General features: G+C 39.9%; 1 protein-coding gene across 1 annotated transcript; it reads left to right on the top strand.

The window, feature by feature from the left end:
* Nucleotides 1–51: 51 nt before the first annotated feature.
* Nucleotides 52–27,396, top strand: CYP2C16 (cytochrome P450 2C16; the record flags this gene model as incomplete). Its single annotated transcript, NM_001171122.1, is given in 9 exon segments — nt 52–220; nt 2,993–3,155; nt 3,358–3,507; nt 4,738–4,898; nt 6,112–6,288; nt 14,434–14,566; nt 15,982–16,169; nt 19,467–19,608; nt 26,735–27,396. Coding segments are annotated over 9 exon segments (1,464 nt in total). The 3' UTR covers nt 26,917–27,396.

The following is a 27,396-nucleotide window of genomic DNA, read 5'->3' as shown; positions in this document are numbered from 1 at the left end:
AGTGGTATAAAGCCTGTGCTTCCCAGCTCACAGGGATCCCAGGAAGAAGAGAATGGATCCAGTTGTGGTCCTGGTGTTGGGTCTCTGCTGTTTGCTTCTCCTTTCACACTGGAAGCAAAATTCCGGGAGGGGGAAGCTCCCTCCCGGCCCCACTCCTTTCCCCATTATTGGAAATATTCTCCAGATAGATGCTAAGGACATCAGCAAATCCCTAACTAAGGTAAGTATTCATTATGCTCCTCTTGTGGCATACAAAGGGAAAATAGATTGACTCTTTTTATAATAAAACCTATTCCTGGATGCAGACTTTTATATATATGATTATAAACCAAAATGCTCTCAGTAAGCTTTGATGCTGCTTCTACCAATTTCAGGAGTAGAGAAATATTTAGATCCCTGTAGACAGAATAAAAATAACTTAGTGACCAAAATCAGGAGTACTGCTGACCTTTTTGCTTTTCAGCCATTTGCCTGAACATCAGCAATAGTGAAGAGCTTCTGATGTAAATTTCATTCAAGCAATCATCTCTTATATATACATGTGGTTTCTTTTTTTCAGAACATCTATGGAAATTGAACCTCTCTGCAGAATCAATAAAAACTGGTATCACTATGGGTTCTGGAATAGTCTAGGTGAATGAAAGAAAGACGTAAACATTCAGTGGCCAACTGGTGGCATCAGAATTCTATTAGATTCTGTGAAACCCTGCTGTGTGGCCCAGAATGCTACAGGATGGAAGAAATTGTTCCTCCCTGGGATGCTGCATGCAATGTCCTGGCCCTGCCTCTAGTTCTGCTGTTGCTTCTTGTTCTTCCTTTTCTTTTTCTACTCCTTCTTTCCTTCTTCTCCTCCTCCTCCTGCTGCTCCTCCTCCTTCTTTCCCCCTCCTCTTCCTTGATCCCCTTTCCCTCCTCCTCCTCCTCCTTTTCTTGTTTTTCCTCTCCTCCTCCTCCTCCATCTTCTTGTTCTTGTTCTTCTCCTCCTCCTTCTTATTCTTCTTCAAGATTTATTTCATTTAATCAAAAGACAGAGTGACAGAAACATAGTACAGACAAAGCAAGACATCTCCTGGCCAGCATTGCAGCTAAGCAGCTTGAGCCTCCTCTTGTGACGCCAGCATCTATACGGGCACCTGTTCAAGACCAGGCTGCTCCACATCTGATCCAGCTACCTGCTAATGCACTTGGGAAAGCATCAGAACATGGTGCAATTTCTTGGGCCCCTTCACCCACATGGGAGACTGGAAGAAGCTCCAGGGTTCTGGAATCATCAAGGCCTAACCCTATCACTGTGGCCATTTGGGTAGTGAAACAGCAGATTGAATATCTCTCTCTCTCTCTCTCTCTCTCTCTCTCTCTCTCTGTCTCACCTCCAATTTCTGTATCATTGCCTTTTAATTAAACAAACACAACAAAAGAGATCTCAGGCTGGGGCTGTGGCATAGCAGGTAATGCCACAGCCTCCAGTGCTGGCATCCCAAATAGAATCCAGTTCAAGTCCGGCTACTTCACTTCTGATTCAGCTCTCTGTTATGGCTTGAAAAAGCAGTAGAAGATGGCCCAAGTACTTGGGTCCCTTCAACAGCGTGGGAGACCCAGAAGAAGCTCCTAGCTTCAGATTGGCCCAGATCCAGCCATTGCAGCAATTTAAGAAGTGAATCAGTGAATGGAAGACCTCTCTCACCCCCTCTCTCTCCTTCTACCTCTTTGACTCTTACAAATAAATAAATAAATCTTTAAGAGAGAGATCCCATCTTCTATTTGACTGCACAAAGTGCTGCAGTGATCAGGGCTGAACCAGGTCAGAGCCAGGAGCCAGGAACTCTTCCTGGGTCTCCCACATGGGTGGCAGATTTATTTTACAAGATTTATTTTATTTATTTGAAAAGCAATGTGATAGAAAGAGACACAAAACAGCATCTTGTTTGTTATCTTTTTGTCTTTCTATTTTATGTTTTTAACTTTTATTTAGTAAATATAATTTCCAAAGTATAGTTTATGGATTACAATGGCTCCCCCATCCATAACTTCCCTCCTACCCACAACTCACCCAACTCCCGCTCCTTCTCCCATTCCATTCACATCAAGGTTCATTTTCTATTATCTTTATATACAGAAGATCAATTTAGTATATATTAAGCAAAGATTTCATCAGTTTGCACCCACACAAAACATAAAGTGTAAAATACTATTTGAGTACTAGTTATAGCATTAATTCACATTGAACAACACATTAAGGACAGAGATCCTACAGTATGAGGAGTAAGTGCACAGTGCCTCCTGTTGTTGACTTAACAAATTGACACTCTTGCTTATGGCATCAGTAATCTCCCTAGGCTCTTGTCATGAGTTGCCAAGGCTATGGAAGCCTTTTGAGTTCACCAATTTTGATCTTATTTAGACAAGGTCATAGTCAAAGAACAAGTCCCAGATATTCTAGTATTTTAACAATTTGATTTTATATTATTTGCCTTTTTAATGTCAGTAGATTTCAAATTTTGCTGGGCATTAGAGTTACTTGGGGTGACTTTTAAGAACATACATCACTAGTGTCATCAGGACCATACTGAGTCAAGAGCCTCATGAGAAGGGCTTGACATGTGATCCTGAAGTCATTTGGGTATTGATTTCAAGCCAAGAGTTTGAACAAGCAGCAAAGAGCTTCGAATTACTGGCTACAGGAAACTGGAGATTAATTTAGAATTCCAGTCCTAGTTTCTTTATTTATAAAATAGTACAATTAAATTTTCAAATGCATTATTTGAGAATTCAAAGTAAACTGCATAGCAACTACCAGCGCTATTCTATGGGTCATGAAAACTCATTCATAAGTGGCAGACATAATAATCACTCTCATATTTAGTTATAAATAAAAATATTTGAATCCATGGTAGAATAAAGAGATAACATAGACAATGCTAATTTCTGTCTGAATCAGACACACTATGTGACTGACATGTGTTTTCTTTTGTGATATTTGTGTCTCTCCTCAGTTCTCAGAACGCTATGGCCCCGTGTTCACTGTGTATCTGGGCATGAAGCCCGCTGTAGTGCTGCATGGATACCAGGCAGTGAAGGAGGCCCTGGTTGATCTTGGAGAGGAGTTTGCTGGAAGAGGCAGTTTTCCTATGCTTGATAAAGTTAGTAAGGGACTCGGTAAGTGTGTGTGTGAGTGAATGTGTGTGTGTGTGTGTGTGTGTCTGTGTTAAACAGTGGTAATGGGATGGAGTGGTTAGAAAGCAGAGACTTGAAAAGCTCCCCAGACAGAACTTGGCCATCTGTTTGGCTGCCTCATATCAGCTTCTTCCTACTTGCTGGGATCTCCCTCCTTCCAAGTTTCTGTTTCTCATTCTGGCAGGAATCGTTTTCACCAATGGAAAGAGATGGAAAGAGATCCGGCGCTTCTCGCTCATGACCCTGCGGAATTTCGGGATGGGGAAGAGGAGCATTGAGGACCGAGTTCAAGAGGAGGCCCGCTGCCTGGTGGAGGAGCTGAGAAAAACCAACGGTGTGCGACCCTTCCCCACATCGCTGACCTCAACACTGCACCCTGAATCTGCTGGCCTGGGAAACCTGACAGAGTGGGGGAGCCTTCATCCTGAGGCATGGCTGCCTCTCCCATGGTGGGAGGGGCGGTTTGGAGCAGAGAAGTGGGGAGTTTTTGCAGATCTGTGCTGTGTGTACAGCATGGTTCTGTTTCTGGTATGGGTAGAAAAATTCACTTAATACTCTTCTTTCCCAAGTTGGTTTCTATAATTTGCAGTCAGAAATTATGAATATAATTTTTGAGTGTATTTTCTGAAAGAACTGAAGAGCAATGTTTTCCCCATAGCCTGAATGCTGCTACCTATCACAGAACATTTCATGGTGGAAACTTGCCAAATGCATATGGTGGCAATAACCCATCAGCCACTTAAGGGACAAGAACCAACTCCCGCGGGCATTCATATCGGCATGCTCAGCTTCACTGACATGTCTGAGGTTCCCCAGGCCGAGGCTTAGTGCTGGACAACAGTGGTGCTATGTGCAGATTGTCTCCCTAGTCATATCCTAACAAAGTTCCTTCACTTACTGTTCTCTATTATCAAAATTTTTAAAAATCGCTTTGCCTTGTTGTACATACTACCTTTATTGATTTTTATTTTGAGTAAATATATCCTGTAGCATAATACACATATACTCTCCCATAAAATGATTTATTTAAAAAGATTTCCGGAGTTCATAATAGCTCTTAATTTCATTTTCCGAAGTATAGAGTGTCTCTTTTCTACTTTGCTTTTCTCCTTCTAGTCTTTAGAATCTGAGTCAGAAATTGTGATTATTATTTCTTTACACCCACAATGTCTACTACTCCATGGTACGTTGTTCACAATGTTTCTGATTATCAGTCAGATAAAAATTGCTTTGTGCAATAATGCTCTCTTCTAAGCAAAGTGAAAAACCGAAAATCAGGTATTTTGTAAATAACACATAGGTGCACACACAAATACCCAGGTTTCAAGGTTTTCCAAATTATCCTCTACCTCACTGGGGTAAAATAACATTTCATCTAACAACTTGGATTTCTGTAAATGTTAAAAATATTTAAAATATGTGACATAGAAAGAATTAACTCAAGTTTTCTAATATCCTGTACTCTATCATGTATTCCTTACAATTTCTAAATTACCATGGACAAAAGTAACAAGCTTCATATCTATATTTTAATGGTATTTTAAAATTGTTTTCAATTCTTCAGCCTCACCCTGTGATCCCACCTTTATCCTGGGCTGTGCTCCCTGCAATGTGATCTGCTCCATTATTTTCCATAATCGCTTTGATTATAAAGATGAGGAGTTTCTTAAACTATTGGAAAAATTCAATGAAAATGTTAGGATTCTGAGTTCTCCATGGTTGCAGGTGAGAGTGAGATCTTTTGTTCCTGAGAAACCATTTATGCTCCTTTATCTGACAGGTGCAAAATTCTACATGAACCAAGATGTGATGAGAATGTTTAGATAGGCACAGTCTCAGCAGAGTTGATGTCAATGAATATTGTAAAAGTGATGGAAACTTTTATTTACACACAGGAAAATGAGTGTCCAAATACTGGACTAGTGTTTGTGTCCATTAACTTCTTGTCCTGTGATTTTTTAAAAATTTATTTAACAGGTAAAGTTTTAACAGTGAGAGAGAGAGAGACAGAGAGAAAGGTCTTCCTTCTGTTGGTTCACTCCCCAAATGGCCTCTGTGGCCAGCGCGCTGTGGCCGATCCAAAGCCAGGAGCCAGGTGCTTCCTTCTGGTCTCCCATGCGGGTGCAGGGCCCAAGCACTTGGGCCATGCTCACTGCCTTCCCGAGCCACAGCAGAGGGCTGGACTGGAAGAGGAGCAACCAGGACTAAAACCCAGCACCCATATGGGATACCAGCACCGCAGGTAGAGGATTAGCTAATTGAGCCACAGCACTGGCCTCTTGTCCTGTGATTTTTCCACTAAACTCCAAGCCTTGTTTTTACAAAGCCCACTTTGATGACTAGACAAAGAATGTCTTTGTCAATCAATGAATATCCATGACCTTTTATTCTTAATATATTTATTTATTAAAAGGCAGGATCAGAGAGAGAGAGAGAGAGAGAGAGAGAAATAGATCTTCCATCTGCTGGTTCATGTTCTGAAAAACCAGGGTTAGGCCAGGCAGCTGCGAGGAACCAGGAACTTAAGTACTTGAGCCATCACAGATGGCCTCTTGGGCCCAGTGGCAGGAGGTAGAGTAGCTGGGACTCAATGGAGCACACAGTGTGGGACGCTGGCATTCACTGCAGTGAGTTTACTTGCTGGACCACAACGCTCGAATTTCCTATTAGATTTCAATTTCATAGCAAAGGATTTATGTAAAAAATAAGATTCATATAAAGAGGATTTTACACTATAAAAATTATATAGGAGTCTGGGAAATGGCTTTCATCTTTGATTTTATTGTCCAACTTCTCTCCCTCAATAGAACTACCACATATTTACAATAGAAGATTCCCCATGATGATGGAAACCATATTTGTTCATATATATAGCTATAACTCCTAAATAGGGTATATATGTATATATAATTCAACAAATTGTTATTTTCTGTTTTAGGTCTGCAATAATTTCCCTGCTCTTATTGATTACTTACCAGGAAGTCATAAGACCTTACTAAAGAATTCTGATTATGTGAAAAATTTTATTATGGAGAAAGTGAAGGAACACCAAAAATTCCTGGATGTTAACAATCCTCGGGACTTTATAGATTGTTTCTTGATCAAAATGGAGCAGGTAAATTGTTCACAACAGTTATTTGATTTCTTGTGCATTTTGAGGTTTATTGAATAATTTTGTATCTACAAGGGATGTTTAAATGGTCAGATAGATTGACAAGCACTTTATATATCATATAAATGAATTCCAACTATCATGAAAATATTAGTGTACTTCATATAGTTTGTGGAAATAAAGAATTAAAAGATAAGTTTATTTTGGTGTAAAAATGGAAGCTTCTGATTTTTTAAAATAATGTACATTTCAATAAGTGTTTTGAAGGTACATAATATAAAATCAAATTGTTAAATGATTAGAATATCTGGGACTTGCTCTTTAGATGAAAAGAATCTACCCAAGGAGGAACATAATGCACATCTCAGGTGAAAATAAACAATTACAAACAACTAAAAATCACCGACTATCATGCTGTAACGTGAAGTGACATCATCACTGACAAGTGTAAGGGAGAGGGTCACATAGCTTAGCCTGGGTGGGATTTGCGCATATCCTGCACATTGAAGGAGGTCTTAGAAATCTGCAGTGCAGGACAGGAGAGGGAATTTCAGGTGGAGTGAGTGGTGTGTGTGCAGGTGTTCAGTGTGCAGTGGGAAAGAGTAGGTGGAAGGAAGACAAAGACTTAGCTCACTGTAACACAGTAACTTGTACATATGTGGAGAGAGAGGTTGGTATCTAGGAGGCAACCTGCAGGTGTGCATCATGTCGTCACTGCACTGTTTGTGTACAAGGCTATTTATTCCCTGTTGTATTACCTTGGCACCCTGGCCAAAGGTCAGTTGGACATAAATCTAAGTTTGTTTGTGGGCTATCAGTTCCGCTACATTGATCAATTCCACTGATGTACATCAATGTAAAAATACGCGGTAAAATTCTAGGCAATAGAATCTAACAATACGCCAGAAAAATCATCCATCCAGACCAAGTGGGATTTATCCCTGGTATGCAGAAATGGTTCAACATTCACAAATCAGTCAATGTGATACACCACATTAACAATTTGCAGAAGAAAAAGCATATGATTATCTCAATAGATGCTGAGATAGAATTTGCTAAAATACAACACCCTTTCATGATGCATATTTTTCAGGTTAGAAATTAAGTCGATACTGGCTTCATAGAAAGAATTTTAAATATTGAAATAAAAAAAAAAGAAAAGAAAAAGAAAGACAGGGAATCCTCCCAAATTCTTTCTTTCTTTTTTTTTTTTTTTTTTTTTTTTTTTTTTTTGACAGGCAGAGTTAGACAGTGAGAGAGAGAGACAGAGAGAAAGGTCTTCCTTCTGCTGGTTCACCCCACAAATGGCCGCCATGGCCAGCGCACTGCGCCGATCCAAAGCCAAAAGCCAGGTGCTTCCTCCTGATCTCCCATGTGGGTGCAGGGCCCAAGCACTTGGGCCATCCTCCACTGCCTTCCTGAGCCACAGCAGAGAGCTGGACTGGAAGAGGAGCAACCAGGACAGAATCCAGCACCCCAACCAGGACTGGAACCCAGGGTACTGGCGCCACAGGCGGAGGATTAACCTAATGAGCCGAGGCGCCAGCCTCCCTCTCTTTCAGTTGTTTGGAATAGCTTGAGAAGAATTTGTGTTAGTTCTTCCTTAAGTATCTGGTGTAATTCAGCAGTGAATCAATCCGGTCCTGAGCTTTTCGTTCTTGGGAGGACGTTTATTACTGATTCAATTTCCGACATGGTTATCGGGCTGTTTAGGTTTTCTGTGTCTTCATGGTTCAATTTAGGTATGTCGCTCCCCCTCTTCGTGGAGGAACGACACAGGACCCTGCGTTGTTCTTTCGTCTGCTTGGCCCTCCCCGGGTTTGCTGCTGGTTCTTCCCGGGTTGGCTACTGTCCCTTCCACCTCCGTGGAAGGGCGGTTCCCCCTGGCCACTTTCCCCACTTCCGCAGGGGAGCAGCACACCGCCGGCCGGCTCTCTCGGGGGCTGCACAGGTGTTCCTTCAGATAGATGTTCCTCTTAGATGTTCCTGGTGCATGTTGTCTCTCTCCTCCTTAATAGTCCTCTTCCGCCAATCCGTGCTCTGCTACCCACACGCCGAGCGCACCGCTCTCCTCCAATCAGGAGCAGCTCTTGCAGCTTATCAAGTTGGTAAGGGGCAGCTGGGTAGAAGCTGTATGCTCCTCTCCCAGCGCCACATTGTGGGAGAGCAGATGCATAGAATAAGTCTTAATTCCAGTAACAGTATAGTCCGAGTTGCTCCCCACAAGGTAGGATGCATGTGTCCAGAAATCTCTCCATTTCTGCTAAATTTCCGAGGTTGTTGACATACAACTCTTTGTAGTAATTTCTGATGTCGTTTCTTTATTTCTGCAGTGTCTGTGTTTACATTCCATTTTTCATCTCTAATTTTAATGATTTGAGCTTCCCTCTGTGGGGAGCAATCCGGACTAGACTAAGTTACTCGAATTAGGACTTATTCTATGCATCTGCTCTCCCACAATATGGCGCTGGAAGAGAAGTAAACAGCTTCCGCACAGCTGCCCCCAGTTCAACCAATTAACTGTAGGACTTGCTCCTGATTGGAGAGCAGCGTACTCGGTGTGTGGGCAGCCGAGTTAGGATTGGCGGAGGAGGACTATAAAGGAGGAGAGAGACGGCATGCACCAGGAACATCTATGGGGAACATCTAAGGGAACCCGTGCAGCCCCCGAGAGAGCCGGCCGGCGGTGTGCCGCTCCCCTGCGGAAGTGGGGAATGCGGCCAGGGGGAACTGCCCTTCCACGGAGGTGGAAGGGATAGTAGCCAACCCGGGAAGAACCAGCAGCAAACCCGGGGAGGGCCGAGCAGATGAAAGAACAGCGCAGGGTCCTGTGTCGTTCCTCCACGAAGAGGGGGAGCGACATAATGGTGCCGTGACTCGGATATGAAGCCTAGGCAGGGTTTAGTGTCGTTCCTCCATGAAGAGGGGGAGCGACACCCTCATTTTTTTGGTTAGTTGGGCCAATGGTGTGTCAATTTTGCTTATTTTTTCAAAAAACCAACTCTTTGTGTTGCTGATTTTTGTAATTTTTTTGGATTGAATTTTGTTGATTTCTTCTCCTATTAGTTTTGAGTTTGGTTTGCTGTAGTTTTTAATTTATCCTTGAGATACATTGATAGCTCATTTATTTGGTGTCTTTCCAATTCTTGATGTAGGCACCTATTGCTATAAACTTTCCTCTTAACACTGCTTTTGCTATATCCCATAAGTTTTGATATGTTGTGTTGTGATCTTCATTAGCTTCCAGAAAAGTTTTTGATTCACTTTTCATTTCTTCTATGAATGACTCTTCATTCAGGAGCATGTTGTTCAGGCTCCATGTGTTTGTATATGCTCTAGGGATTCCTGAGTTGCTGATTTCCAGCTTCATTCCACTGTGGTCTGAGAAGCTGCATTTTGAATTTGCCGAGACTTGCTTTATGGCCTAGTATCTGGTCATTCCTAGAGAAAGTTCCATGCACTGCTGAGAAAAATGTGTATTCTGCAACTGTAGGATGAAAAGGTCTGTAGATATCTGCTAGATCCATTTGGGCTACAGTGTCAATTAAACCGGCTGTTTCCTTGTTGATTTTCTGTCCGGTTGATCTGTCTATTGCAGAAAGTGGAGTATTGAAGTCCCCCAATACTACTGTATTGGAGTCTAAGTCTCCCTTTAAGTTCCTTAACACATCTTTTAAATAGCCTGGTGCCCTGATATCAGGTGCATATACGTTTATAATAGTTACATCTTCCTGTTGAATTGACCCCTTAATCATTATATAGTGCCCCTCTTTCTCTCTTTTAACACTTTCTGTGTTAAAGTCTGATATTAAGATGGCTATTCCAGCTCAATTTTGGTTTCTGTTGGCATGGAATACCTTTTCCAAACTTTCACTTTCAGTCTGCATGCACCTTTGTTGAAGAGTTGTGTTTTTTTTTTAAGCAGCAAATAGATGGGTTTTGGTTTTTTTTCTACTGTTTAATAAAGTCTTCCTTCTTCTTATTTCGTTTTTTTAACTTTTATTTAAGAAATATAAATTTCCAAAGTACAGCTTTTGGATTACAGTGGCTTCCCCCCCCCCCATAACTTCCCTCCTACCCGCAACCCTCCATCTCCCACTCCCTCTCCCATCCCATTCACATCAAGATTCATTTTCCATTATCTTTATATATAGAAGATCAATTTAATATATATTAAATAAAGATTTCACCCACACAGAAACACAAAGTGTAAAGTCCTGTTTGAGTACTAGTTATACCATTAATTCACATAAATCTGTTCAGCAATTCTGTCTTTTTACTGTAGAATTGAAGCCATTTTACATTCAATGTGACTGTTGATAACAAGTGACTTTGCCCTGCCACTTTTCCAAATATATTTCTAATATATACTTTGAACTTTCTGTGATGTTTTAGTGAGAGATTTTCTTCCTTTACCTTCTTTCATATTTATGACAGTGTTTCTGTGTTTCTGTGTGTAACATATCTTTATGCATCTTTTGCAGGGCTGGAAGGGTGGTGACAAATTCATTGAATTTCTCTGTGTTATGAAAGGTCTTTATTTCACCTTCATTCACAAATGAGAGCTTTGCAGGGTATAATATTCTGGGATTACAGGTTTTTTTTCTGTTAGAACTTGGGCTATATCTTGCCATTCTCTCCTAACCTGCAGGGTTTCTGGTGAAAAGGCTCCTGTGAGTTTAATTGGAGATCTTCTGAAAGTAATCTGGCATTTCTCTCTTGCACATTTTAGAATCTTTTCTTTATGTTTCACTGTGGTGAGTTTAATTACAATGTGTGGTGGTGAGGATCTTTTCTGGTCTTGTATATTGGGAGTTCTGTGTGCTCCCTGTGCTTGGATGTTTCTATGCTTCTCCAAACCCAGGAAGTTTTCTGCTAGTATATCACAAAAAAAGACCTTCTAATCCTTTCTCTCTTTCCATGCCGTCACGAACTCCCAGAATCTGAATGGTGGGTTTTAATATAGTATCCTGTAGATTCCCAACAATGTTTTTTAGATTTCTAATTTCTTCTTCTTGTCTTCGGTTTGATTGTACACTTTCCTGTGCTCTGTCACTTTCAAATAGAAATAATCATACTTCCTTTGTATTTTAATGCATTTATTTCTTTTTCATGTGTAATTTTTCTGGCTAGACCTTCTAGGGCTATGTTGAAAGGCAGTGGTAAAAGTACACTTCCTTGGTGGATTTTTTCCTCCATTATTTCATAGAACAAGCTTTTAAGCTTTAAGAAATTAATAAGATTCAGTTTTGTAATTTTTAATATGTCATATCAATATAAGGAAGCTTCCATCTACATGTAATTTTCTGAGTTTTTTTTATCATGCACATCATTGAATTTTTCAAGTACTTTTTTAAAAAGTTTTATTTATTTGAATGTGCCACACAGAGAGAGAAGGAGAGGGAGAGAGGGAAAGAGAAAAGTCTTCCATCTGCTGGTTTACTCCCCAGTTGGCTGCAATTGCTGGCGCTATGCCAATCTGGAGCCAGAAGCCAGGAAGCCTCCTCAGTTTCTCCCACATGGGTGCAGGGGCTTAAAGATTTGGCCATCTTCTACTGCATTCCCAGGCCATAGCAGAGAGCTGGATTGGAAGTAGAACAGCCAGGTCTAGAACCAGTGCCCATATGAGATGCCTGCAGTGCAGACCCAGGCTTTAACCCACTGTGCCACAGAGCCAGCCCCTCAAGTACTTTTTTAAAAAGCTGTTGAGATAATTTTTATACTGATTTCTTTTCTTTTAACCACCCATGCATTTCTTGGATAATTTCTACTTGATCAGGATGTGTATTCCATAAAGATATAAAAAGTGCAGCAAAATATGCATAACAGAAAATTTGAATTAATTATTTTAAATGTAAAGTCAGCTGACAATAAGCACATTCACATTGTTTTCTAACTCTCACCACCATTCATGCCAGAATTATTTTATGCTGCAAAACAGAAACTTCCTATCCATTACATAGTAATTACTTGCACCCCATTCCTTACCAACCACCATTCTTCCTCCTGTCTCCTGGAATTTGGCTATTTTAGTGATTGGTTTTTCCTACTTAGAATAATATTGTTGTTATTATACACTGGATGTTTTTATATTATATCCAGTAACACAGATTTGTGATTCTGCTATAATAATGTTTATTTAAAATCACATAGAAACAAAGCACTTATATTAAAAATTTAATAATATTAGTTTTACCTTTACCTGTATAGTTACTCTTAACAGGAATATTTATCTCTTAATAAGACTTTGACTTGTTGTCCTGTGTCCATTTATTTCAATGTGAAAGTTGAATCTCCTTAATATTTCTTGCATGAAAAATCTACTGTGAAGAAATCCCTTTAACATGGTTTTAATCAGGAATGTCTTAATTTCTGTTTTGTTATGGAAGGTTATATTTTTCCCAAGGAATAGAATTCTTGTTTGACACTGTTTTCATGTCAGCACTTTAAATAGATCATTTCAACAATTTATTTTTCTTAAAAAAAGATTCACTTATTGATTTGAAAGACAGAGGTACAGGGAAGGAGAGGAAATGAAGTAGGCAGGCATACAGACTAAAATTGATAAGATTTGTGAGCATGAAGACCACAGCTCAATAGGCTAATCCTCCACCTTTGGCGCCGGCACCCTGGGTCAGGGTGCCAGATTCTGTCCCGGTTGCTCCTCTTCCAGTTCAGCTCTCTGCTGTGGCCCGGGAGTGCAGTGGAGGATGGTTCAGGTCCTTGGGCCCTGCACCTGCATGGGAGACCAGGAGAAGCACCTGGCTCCTGTCTCGGATCCGCCAGCCGAAGCGCACAGGCCACAGTGTCCATTGTGGGGTGAACCAACAGAAAAGGAAGACCTTTCTCTCTGTCTCTCTCTCTCTCTCTGTCCACCGTGTCTGTCAAAAAAAATATAAGGTAAGAACCCTCTTGAATTAATAATATTGGGGATTTATTAATAAGCATATGGTGAAATTGTATGGCAACCCAATTCCGGTAGCATATGTGGCACCCCAGATAGCACTTCAGGGGAACTTTAAAGGGACACATTTTTGTATGAATTAGGGGGTCTTCTCTGATCTCAGAAAGCACAAAGAAAGAGAAATCCTTCATCTGTAGGTTCACGCCTAACATGGTGCAAGGCCCAAGCTGAGCCAGGCAGAAGCCAGGAGACAAGAGTTTCATCATGGTATCCCACGTGGTTGCAGGAGCCCAAGTACTCATGCCATCTTCCACTGCTATCCAGGGTACCTTAGCAGTGGAGCACTCACAGTGTGTGTGAACTCCATGTAATTAGACATTTAGCTCTGGCATCAGCACTTCTCCTGTTCTCTCCTTCATCTGTGGGCACAGTGAACGTCTCAGGTCTGTCTTCATGACCACAGCGTCGCTTCACCTCATACCTCCCGATGCATTCCTATGCGTGTCCCAGGTCCATCTTGCCAGTTGCCTCCCTTCTGGACACAGTGGTGCTGACCTCATCTTTTCTTGAGGAACCCATTATCATCCTAGGTTTTGCTGCCATATCTGCTTTGCACGATTTTGATTTCTTAATGAATCTGCAAGTAATATTTATTCCATATCAATTTTTGACAGGAGAAGAGTATTGCAAACTCTTATTTTGGGCTTATATTATGTTTCATGATGCTCCTAACATACTAATATATTTATCCATTAAGATTGTGCTTGTGTACAAAGAAGAGATAATTTAGTTAATAATGACTTAAACCATAGAATGAGACCATTTACCTCAAATGCAAATTGTCTCAAGATGAGCGGGCCTGGCAATAATAGAATATTTTGTACATAGACTTTCATTAGTTAATTAAATCTTCATCTCCCAAGATGACGTCTGTTTTGTCTCAAAAGTGTTTTCATCACAAAGGAGAAAACAGGCTTCTGTTTACCTCCTTTTGTGAAATAGTCATGACATACCTTGATGAAGAGTCTCAAAATGGGATGTTATGCAAGAAGTAAGAGGGTAGTCAATGAGTTTGATGTCAACTTTTCTATAGCCTACCAAATCCAACAGCATGTCGTCTTAATATGGCACTTTCTGTTTTCCCTGTTATCTTTCTTCTTTTTAAAAAATAATGTAAGTAATTTTGGATTCATTGTAATAAAATGCTGGAAAATAATTTGTTAAATTCATCAAATCACTCTTAGGAAAACCATTTGGAGTTCACTCTTGAAAGCTTGGTAACCACTGTGTTTGATTTGTTTGGAGCTGGGACTGAGACAACGAGCACAACGCTGAGATACTCCCTCCTGCTCCTGCTGAAGCACCCCGAGGTCGCAGGTACGACTCAGTGAGTACAAAGTGGATTCATGAGAGAAGCTAGGGAGCCGTGGCTATGGTTCTCCACCTGGTTTGTGTCAACAACTGTACTTTGTGCAGTGTAGTAATCAGAATAAAGCAAGCCAATGTTGCACAGTGCAGGAGGAGATGCGAGAGGACTGCAGACAGCCTAGCAGGAGGAAGAGCAGAGGTGTTCTGGGGCTGTGCTGGATCTCATGGGAATGATATGTGGAGGGACCACATTGCACTTTCTTTTCATAACAAAAAGACCCCATTGAGGAGTAGGTATAGTCTTGAAGCTACCTTTCCTCATTCTGACAATTCGGTGCTCTATTGCAGGGAAAAGGACAAGGAAGCTTTTCTTACTGAAAAGCAACTTGAAATTCAGTGAGGCTTCCTTAGGTAACTCCAGTCTGAGTAGCTTTCTAAAAGTTTAGATGCATAAGACAGATGTTTCTTTTCAGCTAGAAGATGAACCCAAAGTAATTGGAATAGGAGGGATCATTAATTTGAAACATCTATCTGAGCATCAGAAAGAATTCTAACCAGGAGATAGAAAATTGTGAATTGAAAAATGGAGAAAAATTGAATCCAAGAAAGTAATAAAATCCAAACACAAAGAATATCACCAGGAAACTATATTTATGTGCTTAGAATGATGAAAAAAATGAATGCTGATATAACCAAAATGTGTGGTCTACATATATCCTGCTAAATGGAGTGACTGCTGTATGTGCCTGTCATTGTGGGCATGCGTATTTATGGGATAGAGATGGAGATGAAAATTTTCATCTGTCTTATGAGGAAATAATCAACTCTGTGTTACAATCAATAATAAAGAAATAGACATTTTTAAGAAACATGATTATGAATTGCAGGAATGCTCAAAATGGCTACATTTGGGAAGTAGGAGGATTATAAGAGTACTGCTGCAAATTAACACACATTCCAACATATGCAAAAACATACATATGCCAAAAGATAAAAATGACATGTTTTCACACACACACACACACACACACACACTCACACACACACACTTACCTGTTGTAACTCAATTTATTCCCCATTCATTTGCAAATTTAGATTTGATTTCTGTTTTCCCTTTTGCAAAGGCAGTGTTTCCTTGATTTAATTATATTCTGAATTTTTTGGGGCAGCACTTAATTACTTCTATTTATGACAGTTTCATGTGTGCCATTTATATGGCCCTCTATGTATCAATATCTCATAATAGTTTTTAGGAGAGTGCACTGTATATTTTTATAGTAATCATATTTCCAGGTGTATTTCTGGGCTTGTAGCTTATAATTCTGTAGAAATACCTTCAAGAAGGTTCATGAAACCCTAAATTGTTATGGCAACTGTGCCACTTTTCTCATTTTCCCCATTATTTCTTACTTGTGTCTTCTCAGATAAAGTGCAGGAGGAGATTGAGCGTGTGATTGGCAGGCACCGGAGCCCCTGCATGCAGGACAGGAGCCGCATGCCTTACACAGATGCCGTAATACATGAGATCCAGAGATTCATTGACCTGGTCCCCAATAATCTGCCCCACACAGTGACCCGTGACATTAAATTCAGAAACTACTTTATCCCCAAGGTAATCTTGTTTCTTTTACATTGAACCTCAGTGCTCTTAAACTTCTCCCCCACAGTGTGGTTCCAGTCCCTTGCCAACATCATGTGATTTTCTTATTCTGATGAACTTATACCCAGCACTATTCATTGTTAGCAATTTATCTGTATATTATCCTGTTATCTGGGTTAATGGCATTTATGTGTTATTTTCCAATTCTTGTGTCTTTAACTTTTCTTTAATAAAAAGTATCTATTTGAAATCAGAGTGACAGAGAATGAGGGAGTGACAGAGATTTTTCCATCCATTGGAAAAAATGTACCCATCCCCAAATGGGTACAACAGCTAGATCTGGTACCAAGAAGTCCAACCTGGTCTCCCATGTGGTTGGCAAGTGTCCAAGTATTTAGGCCACCTTTTGCTATCTTTTCAGGTGCATTAGCAGGAAGCTGAATTTGGAAGCTTGGAACAGCGATTTCTTGTCTGAATTATGGTATGGGATGCCAGGGTCCCAGGAGGTGGTTTAAACTGCTGAGCCACTGTCAGTCGCCTCAATTTCTCATCTTTGTATTATTGCACTGGCTAGGATTCCAGGATAGCATTTATCAGAATTGTTGCTAGCAGAAAATGTTGATTCATCCCTGATTTTTAGGAAAGGGTGGAGTTTTAATATCTTAGTATTGAAAATGATGTTTTAATTAGATTTTGGTAGATAGTATTTATAAGATTAGGAAATCTTGCTTTATTCTTTATTTAAGTATTTCTCAAGAATTAATCTATAATTTTACCAAACTGAAAATGTATAATTGGCTTCATTTTCCTCACCAAATATCTGTATTATAAGTAAATATTTGTATTATAATTTGATTTGAAGTACTATACATTTTTTTGTTCTGTAATTACTTCCTTTAGAATTTTTGATAACAACGTAATGGTAGCCTCATAAAATTATGTGAGAAATATTCTCTAACAAGGTTCTTTTTAAAATTTTTTTAAATTTTAATTAGTTTTTAACAGATTCAACATTATTTGTAGTTTTGACAGGCAGAGTGGACAGTGAGAGAGAGAGACAGGAGAAAGGTCTTCCTTCTGTTGGTTCACCCCCCAATGGGTGCTACAGCTGGCACGCTTGGCCGGCACACCACACTGATATGAAGCCAGGAGCCAGGTGCTTCTCCTGATCTCCCATGAGGGTGCAAGCCCCAAGGACCTGGGCCATCCTCCACTGCACTCCCGAACCGCAGCAGAGAGCTGGACTGGAAGGAGCAACCGGCACTGAATCAGGCTCCTTGACCAGGGCTAGAACCTGGTGTGCTGGTGCCACATGCAGAGGATTAGCCTAGTGAGCCTCGGCGCCGGCCTGTAGATACAATTCTAAGAACATAATGATACCCCTTCTTTCCTCTATCCTTCCTTCATGGCTCTCCGTCTCCCTCTCCTTTCTTTTCCCTTTCTTTCTTTCTTTCATGCAATCCTTAATGTCATCCTATGGAAAAGATGGAATTTCTGACTTCAGCAGGAGGTGATGTGGCTTGTCATGCTGATGACAGATTTAGTATAAGGGTTAGGATTTCAGTCCACTCTGTTTCAGCAAAGGATACAATGAAAAAAGACTTCTGTTGCTTGCTATTGGAGGCTGAGGATAATATCAATGCGACTTGTTTCTTCCTCTTTAGAAAACAAAATGGAAAGTACAGTGAGCAATGAGTTAGGCGACCTAGTGGAGGGGATTATTGTACTGGCTGGCTGACACCCATTCCTCAGATTCACCCTGTGCCTGATGTCTTTAGAGGGTTTAATGCTCCAAGGGTGCTCCAAACCACTCATTCCCTCTGCACAGGGCAGCGTGGTGTAGAAATTTGCAACACTGCATGGATGAATCTACCGTCTCACAAATCAGTGGAATGATTTCTTCCACCATGGGCTAGGGCCACTGATCTCAGTAGAAGTAGTGATCTAGGACAGGAGTTAGCAAACCTTTTTTATGTAATTTCCAGATAGTAAATATGATCTACTTTTCAGGCCGTGGGGGTTCCGCGACTGCCTTTATAGAAAAGAAGCAGTCTTAGACAATGTGTAAATGAATGAGGATGTTTTTCAATTTTAATAGAAACTAAAATTTATGTTTCGTGTAGTTTTCTTGTGTCAACAGTTTCATTTAAACAGTCTTAGCTCTCAGACCATAGAAAAACAAGTGTGAGATTGGACTTGGGAATGTTATTTGGTGATGACATTACTATCCAGTAAAACTGTCTGCTGTAATGCATGGTCTATTTGGGGATTTGCGTCCTAGCTGAACAAAGTTTGCCTGTACAAGCTGTCAAAACTTCACCCTTACCATTCTCTAGAAATTTTATTGCTTTAGCTCTTATGTTTAGACAAGTGGCTCATTTCAAATTGATTCATATTTGTGGTATAATGTTTGTGCTTCATTTTTTTACTTTAAATGTCCAATTATTTGTGTAATATTTGTTTACAATATCTTCATATCTTCATTTTTTATTTTATAAACTGTAAAGTTCATAAAAAAATTTTGTGGAAAAAGAAAGTAAAAGATAATGTACATTTTCCATGAACTTTTTGAGGACTCTTGTACCTTTATCTATGATATGTTAACTTCGGACCGGTTATGACAATTCAAATTCCTATATGTCACCCCCAATAGTGTTAGCTACTATTGATAATCCTTGCTTGAAATGATAATCCTGCACTGAATTGCTCCAAAATTTTTATGTTTCTAATTTCATCATCCTGAGTTAGGATTAAACTATAGTAAAGATCTCCCTTATTCTTAAAATGAAGACAAACAATGTGCTCTACAACCATAAATGGTCAAGGGTTCCATACTTGCTACTGCACTTGCTTTCATTAAAGGATTGGTGATTTTTAAGCAGGTCAAATGTTTATTTCTATATGTCCTGTGAAAAGTTTTCCAGACATTTCACAAACCAGCCAATATCTGTCTGGCACCAGACATGTGAGATGTGTGAAAACTGAACTGAAGGACACACAGCAGCATGTGGCAGTAGGAACCAGAGTCCAAGCTTGATAAGGAGCACAGTCACAGGTTTTGGCACCCACCCACTCACACGCTCACATCTTCATATGCTGTCACAGGGCATTTTAGCAAAATCACTGCCACTGCCACAAACTCATCTCTGCTCTTTCTTGGTCTGTGTGGTCGGGGATGTCACTGCCCTTCCTGGCACTTGAGCTTCCTCTTCTATTGATTAAAAGATTGTCATAAGTGATTTCCACTGTTTTTTCCACCCAGCTCAGTGACTTCTTTATGTTTGGATTATCTGTTTCTGTTTTATCCAGGGTACGGACATCATGACATCACTGACATCCGTGCTACATGATGAAAAAGCATTTCCTAACCCAAAGGTATTTGACCCTGGACACTTTCTGGATGAGAGTGGCAACTTCAAGAAGAGTGACTACTTCATGCCTTTCTCAGCAGGTAATAAAATCCATTCACACTCAACTTCAGAGGAGAAGATAATGTTTTTAATTCAAAATTTTTGCTCATGTAAGTTGAACAAATTTCATGTATTCCATATGTACAGCTTTAATAGCAGAATGATACTACTCACCCTACACTCTGTCCCTCCCATACTCCCACCCTCCCTCCTCCTTCCTTGTCTGTGCTTTTACATTTATAATGACATACTTTCAGTTTATTTTATGTTCACAAGATTAAAACTCGGCTGAGCAAATAATTTAACCAGTAGTAAGTAGAAAAACCACTTTCCTGAAGAATATTGATAAGGACCATAAAAAGTATTCAAATCTCATAATGTGATTTCTGTTCATATACATTACATATTTTTTGTACACTGTTAACACAAATCAGGGAAAACATATATATATTTATATCTAAATTAATGTATATATAAATATATATTTATATGGGTATATGTATTTAATATATATATCTATATTTATCTATCTATAGATAGATAAATATAGATATATATAGATCTATATATAGATAAATATATAAATTTATAATTTATATATTTATATATATATATAAATATATATATTTATAATATATAAATAAATATCTATCTATAGATAGATAGATAAATATAGATATATATAGATCTATAGATAGATAAATATACATATATAGATAGATAGATAGATATACTTTCCTTTATCCAGTCATTAACTGATGATATCTGAGTTCTTGGAAAGTTTCCCCTATATTTTCTAGTAATTTTATGGTATCAGGTCACAGATTTATGTTCTTGACACATTTTGAGTGGATTTTTGTGTAAGGTATAACATAGGGGTCTTGTTTCATACTTCCGCATGCGGAGATCCAGTTTTCCCATGACCATTTGTTGGTTAGACTTCCCTTGCTCCAGGAATCGATTCCTTTGTCAAAGAAAAGTCGGTTGTAGATTCATGGATAGATTTTTGGAATTTAATTCTGTCCCATTGATCTACATGTCTGTTTTTGTTTTTGTTTTTTTTTTTTTTTTTGTTGTTGTTGTTCTTTTTGTTTTGTTTTGTTTTGCATTTAGTAGGCTGTTTTTTATTAAAACTGCCCTGTAATAGTCTAATATTCTTTAAAATCTGCTATTGTGATGCCTCCAGCTTTGTTTCTTTTGTTGTTGTTGTTGCTGTTTTGTGTTTATTTTTAATCACATTGATTTAGCTATTTGGGGTCTTTTGTGTTCCCAGTTGAATTTTAGCATTGTTTCTTTTTTTTTTTTTTAATTTTTGACAGGCAGAGTGGACAGTGAGAGAGAGAGACAGAGAGAGAAAGGTCTTCCTTTGCCGTTGGTTCACCCTCCAATGGCCGCCGCTGCAGCCGGCGCACCGTGCTGATACGATGGCAGGAGCCAGGATCCAGGTGCTTTTCCTGGTCTCCCATGGGGTGCAGGGCCCAAGCACCTGGGCCATCCTCCACTGCACTCCCTGGCCATAGCAGAGAGCTGGCCTGGAAGAGGGGCAACCGGGACAGAATCCAGCGCCCCAACCGGGACTAGAACCCGGTGTGCTGGCGCCGCAAGGTGGAGGATTAGCCTATTGAGCCACGGCGCCGGCTTGCATTGTTTCTTAAACATCTGAAAAGAATGCCTTTTGTATTTTGATTAAGATTGCCTTGAATCTGAAAATAACTTTGGGTAGTGTGGACATCTTGATGATATTACTTCTTACAATAAATGAACATGGAGGAGTTTTTCATGTTTTTGTGCTGTAAATTTTTTTTCTTTTGGATTTGCAATTTTTGTTGTACAGGTCTTTGACATCCTTGGTTAAATTTATTCCAGGATATGTAGATTTTTTTTAGCTATTGTGAATTATTGTGAATAGGACTGATATTATAAGTTCTTTCTCAACTGTGGCCTTGTCTGTGTCCAAATATTACAGATTTACATATGGTGATTTTATACCATACAACATTACCAAACTCTCTTATGAGTTCTAATAGTTTCCTTATATATAGAATCATAACATTTGCAGACAGGGATAATATGAGTTCTTGCTTTCAAATTTTAATCTGTTTGATTTCTTTTTCTTGCCCAATAGCTCTAAAATTTCCAGAACTATATTGAATAGAAATGGTCAAAGTACCCATCCTTGTCTGGTTCCATATCTTAATCGAAATGCACCAACTTTTCCCCATTCATATGGTACTGAATGTGGGTTTGCCATATATTTCCTCATTATGTCACAGAGTGTTCCTTCTATACCCAGTTTGCTTAGAGTTTTTATCATGAAGTGTTTTTTATTTTATCTAATGCTTTCTCTACATCTATTGAGTTTCATATTGTTTTTACTCTTCAAATTGTTAATTTCATGCTTCATGCTTACTGATTTGTATATGTTGAACCATCCCTGCATACCAAGGATAAATCCCACTTGGTTCAGTTGAATACTCTTTCTGAGGTGCTGTTGGATTTGATAAACTAATATTTTGTTAAGGATTTTTTTAATCTATTCTCATCAGAGAGATTGGTCTATAATTCTCTTTCTTTGTTTTATCATTTCCTGGTTTTGGATTTAAGGTGATTCTGGCCTCATATAAGGAGTTTGAGAGAACTCAATTTTGGTAGATTGTATGTGTCCAGAAATCTATTCATTTCTTCAAAATTTTCCAATTTGTGGACATGTTGCTGCTGTTAGTGATTCCTAATGATGCTTTTTGTTTCTGTGATGTCCATTGAGCACTCCTGCTCTTTTTTACTTTCCATTAATAGGATTATCTTTTTTCATCCTTTTATTTTCAGTCTTGGTGTATCATTGTTAGTGAGGTGTGTTTCTTGCAGGCAGCTAATGGATGGGTCTTGTTTTTAAGTCCATTCAGCCAGTCTGTGTCTTTTAATTGGAGAATTTAGGCAATTTACATTCAACATTATTATTGATATGTAATGAATTTTCCAATAATTATTCCTTGTTTGTTTTGGATGACCTTTGCACTTTTACTGGGAAATTTTCTGACTTCACGTTCTTTCTTACTGATGACTATGTGTAAGGCTGGATGAGTGGTGACAACGTTTTTCAATATTTTTGTTAAGAAAGGTCCTTATTGCACCTTCATTTTAATGAGAGATTTGCCAGGCACAGTACTCTGGACTGACAGGTTCTTTTCTCTTTGGACTTAAACTATGTCTCTCCATTCTCTTACCCTGTAGGGTTTATGAAGAGACATCAACTGGCAGTTTAATTGGAGATCTTCTCCTCTGAAGGAAATCAGGCATTTAATTCATGGAGATTTTAGACATTTTAGAATATTTCCTTTATGCATTACTTTTGAAAGCTTAAGTAAAATGTGTCATAGAGAAGATCTTTTCTTTTTCTCCAAACTAGTAAAATTTTCTGCTATTATTTCACTGAATATGCTGTCTAATCCATTATCTCTTTCCACACCTCTAGGAACTCCAAAGACACATGAGTTAGGTAATTTGAGAGTATCTCATAAATCTCAAACACTATTTTTAGTTTTTGTCATTGTTGTTTCTTTTTCTCCTCTTTCTTGTCCTCCACTTCCTCCTCTTTTTCTTTTTGGTCTGACTAGATATTTCCAAAGATTGTCTTCTAGGCTCAGAAATTCTTCCTTCTGCCTCACCAAATCTTTTGTTAAAGTTTTCCAGTGTGTTTTTTTATTTGACATGTTGAATTCCTGATTTCTGATGTTTCAGCTTGATTTTTTCCTCAATCACTTTATTCTCAGGCAAAATTTTTCATCCATGCCTTGTATGGATTTCTTTATCTCATGAATTTGCTTCTCATTGTTTTTGAGTAATCTTATGATCCATCCTACTTTTGAATTTCTTTTCAGGAATTTAATCAATCTCTTTATCTTCACATTCTAATACTGAAGTGTTGCTGTGTTTCTTTGGGGGAGTTATTTTTTCTTCCTTGTTCATGTTTCTTATATTTCTACATTCAATTTTAGGCATTTTTGAGACACTTGTTGTTTCTGGAAGAGTGAAAGAGAGATAGGGATAGGTAGAGAGAAAGGTAGAGATTTCCCTTTAACAGTTCCCTTCACCAATGGCCACAAAAGCCAGGAAAGGCTAGGTCAGACAAAATCCATGGGACAGATACTGCATCTGAGGCTCCCATGTGTGTGGCAGAAGACCAAACACTTGAATCATTTTGTGCTGCTTTTCTAGGTACATTATTGGGGAACTGGATTGGTTGTGGAGCAGCCAAGACTCAAACCAACTTACATATGTGATGCCAGCATCTCAGGTGGTGGGTTAACATGCAGTGCCAAAATGCCTTCCCCAAGAACTTGATAGCTATTTGGTATCAGCTGGAACTACATACTTCCTCCACTGGAGCTGATATTTCCTCTTTGTACATGATCAGGAACACCACTCCCAATGTGTGGGGAGCAACTCGGACTAGACTAAGTTACTGGAATTAAGACTTATTCTATGCATCTGCTCTCCCACAATACGGCGCTGAGAAGGGAGAAACAGCTTCTACGCAGCTGCCTCCAGTTCAACCAATAAACTGTAGGACCTGCTCCTGATTGGAGGAGAGCAGCGTACTCGGCGTGTGGGTAGCAGAGTTGGGATTGGTGGAAGAGGACTATAAAGGAGGAGAGAGACAACATGCACCAGGAACATCTAAGAGGAACATCTATCTGAAGGAACACCTGTGCAGCCCCCGAGAGAGCCGGCCGGCGGTGTGCCGCTCCCCTGTGGAAGTGGGGAAAGTGGCCAGGGGGAACCGCCCTTCCACGGAGGTGGAAGGGACAGTAGCCAACCCGGGAAGAACCAGCAGCAAACCCGGGAAGGGCCGAGCAGACAAAAGAACAGCGCAGGGTCCTGTGTCGTTCCTCCACGAAGAGGGGGAGCGACATAATGGTGCCGTGACTCAGATATGAAGTTAAAACCCTGCCTAGGCTTCATATCCAAGTCACGGCACCATTATGTCGCTCCCCCTCTTCATGGAGGAACGACACTAAACCCTGCCTAGGCTTCCACCTCCGTGGAAGGGCGGTTCCCCCTGGCCACTTTCCCCACTTCCACAGGGGAGCGGCACACCGCCGGCCGGCTCTCTCGGGGGCTGCACAGGTGTTCCTTCAGATAGATGTTCCTCTTAGATGTTCCTGGTGCATGTTGTCTCTCTCCTCCTTTATAGTCCTCTTCCACCAATCCCAACTCTGCTACCCACACGCCGAGTACGCTGCTCTCCTCCAATCAGGAGCAGGTCCTACAGTTTATTGGTTGAACTGGAGGCAGCTGCGTAGAAGCTGTTTCTCCCTTCTCAGCGCCGTATTGTAGGAGAGCAGATGCATAGAATAAGTCTTAATTCCAGTAACTTAGTCTAGTCCGAGTTGCTCCCCACACCAATGTCCATGAACTTCCCCTGCTCACAATACATCCTCCTTATTGACAAGGTTACTGGGGCTCTGGGCTGTTAACACATTTCTTCCACACTGAGAAATCTAAGTTATACTGGTGGCACCTAAGAGTTCTTCCTAGAAGCTAAAACTGGTTAGGAATTTTCTCACACACCATGATAGATATTTAACTCCACAACTTTATTGAAATTGTTCTGTGTGGTGTCCTTCACTGTGCAGTGTCATGCATGGAGATAAAAGTATAAGCAAGTACAGAACATACTCAGAGACCTCACAGCAAGTTGCAACAAGCAGAGTAAAGATAATCAGAATCCATTATCTTTTGTGCTGTGAGAGAAGGATGCATAGTCTGCAGGGGGTAGAGAGGAAGTATATGGAGAGAAGATATATGGTTCTTGCTCTTTCATACCCAACTGTGAGGAATACCAACAAACTAATAGTAAAAATATAATTTCATCTGCCCCAAAAGAAACAGACATAATGGACAGAAGAGAATGGCAGCTCAGTATTAAGGAGAATGAATGAAAGAATCAGAATGCCACTCTAGTTGAAGGATGTTAGAACATCTGCCAAATAACCATTGACTTATGGAACCAGCAGAAATTTGTCAAGATACTGTGCAGACTCCAGAGCACCTTTCTGGTTTTCCAGTAATTGTTGCATGTCTTGGATGTTGGATGTATGCATCTTCATATATGTGTTTCCTTAGCCAAAAGTTGGCTTTCCTTTACTCTTACTTTATATATGACACACTGTAGATACCATAAAGACATGATACATTTTTTCAAGACTCTCATGTCAGGCCAAAATCTAAAAGTTGAGAATTATGAGTCTTAATGAAATTAAGAATATGATGTTATGAGTCCACATAGAGGGCGCAAATTTTTATCTTTAGTCATTTACAGTGTGTAAAGTACAAAGGGAATCTGACTTTGATCCTGAATGTAATATAAGAAAATTGTGTTTTTTTTTTTTTAATTTTAAAGAGCAGTATGATGCAAAACTTGAAACTTGATTGTTCTTTGGAGATTATTGAAGAATGTGCATAGCTAGAAATGAGAAGAGAAAGTCTGAAGGAAAGAAAAGGAACATCAGATCGAGAATAGGAAATCAAATTGTCTCTAAACGAAACTACATAGTGGGGGGCATCCCTATGGCGCAGTGGGTTAATGCTCTTGGCTGAGGTGAAGGCATCACTTCGGGCGCTGGTTTGGGACCTGGCTGCCCCACTTCCAAACCAGCTCTCTGCTATGGTCTGGGAAAGCAGTGGAAGATGGCCCCTGCACCCATGTGGGAGACCCAGAAGAAGCACCTGCCTGCTGGCTCCAGATCAGCACAGCTCCAGCCATTGTGGCCAATAAGGGAGTGAACTCTTGGATGGGATACCTCTCTCTCTCTCTCTCTCTCTCTCTCTCTCTCTGCCTCTCCTCTCTCTGTAATTCTTTCAAATAAAAAATTAAACCTTTTTAAAAAACTACATGGAACAGTTATAAGGTGAGAATAATCAATGAAGTTCCTCTCATGGAGTTGCTGCTTAATAAATATTTGTTAAAAGAAATATTTGTTAAGATCAGTTGTTAGTTGTGTAGCAACTGTGTCCAACTTTTGTTCATCTTTCTGTACAATCAGCTTTCATCCATCTATCCATCCATCCATTACTGTACATTCTCTTTGTACAGTTAAAATACTGTGTTTGTTACATTCACAGTTACACACTGGAAGTGATAACCTGCTGTATTTCTATTTTCAGGAAAACGGATCTGTGTGGGAGAGGCCCTGGCCCGCATGGAGCTGTTTTTGTTCCTGACCTCCATTTTGCAGAACTTTAAACTGCAATCTCTGGTTGAGCCAAAGGACCTGGACATCACTGCAGTTCTCAATGGATTTGTTTCTGTGCCACCTTCGTTCCAGCTCTGCTTCATTCCTGTTTGAAAAGGAGCAGACTGGCTTCTACTGTGCCATCATTTCAAAGGCATTGCCCATCACCTTACTGCATTTGAGACACTTCTTTAACTTTTCTCACATCTTACTATTCCCTTAAGATCTAGTGAAAACCTAACTTCTGTGGGTGATCCCCTGAGACTGCCTGCCCTGACCATGCAAGAGGTAGAGAGGGCATGGCAAGCCATGCCTCCTGGGAGGGACCCCACAGCCTGGCTGCTGGCAGGTGGCGGGAGCCCCAGGCACATTTCTCTCCATTCCTGCCTGTCAGGTAAACTGCTCCTAGCTGTGTCCAAAGCCCATCAAGAAAGCTACCGTAGGCTATGTGACCTTCAAGATGATTGTAGGAGCATATCAGTACCAATATTGCCTCTATCCTATAGAATTAGTACTGCCCTGAATTAGTTACACCCTTTCTGCCTGCCCTTTAGAAAGTGTGCATGCTCATTAATAAAGTGGATGCATTCACTG

Source organism: Oryctolagus cuniculus, chromosome 15, assembly GCF_964237555.1.
Source record: "Oryctolagus cuniculus chromosome 15, mOryCun1.1, whole genome shotgun sequence".
In the NCBI taxonomy this organism is placed as follows: Eukaryota; Metazoa; Chordata; class Mammalia; order Lagomorpha; family Leporidae; genus Oryctolagus; species Oryctolagus cuniculus.
Note: the sequence above shows the minus strand (reverse complement) of the source record. Positions and strands in the feature narration are given on the sequence as shown.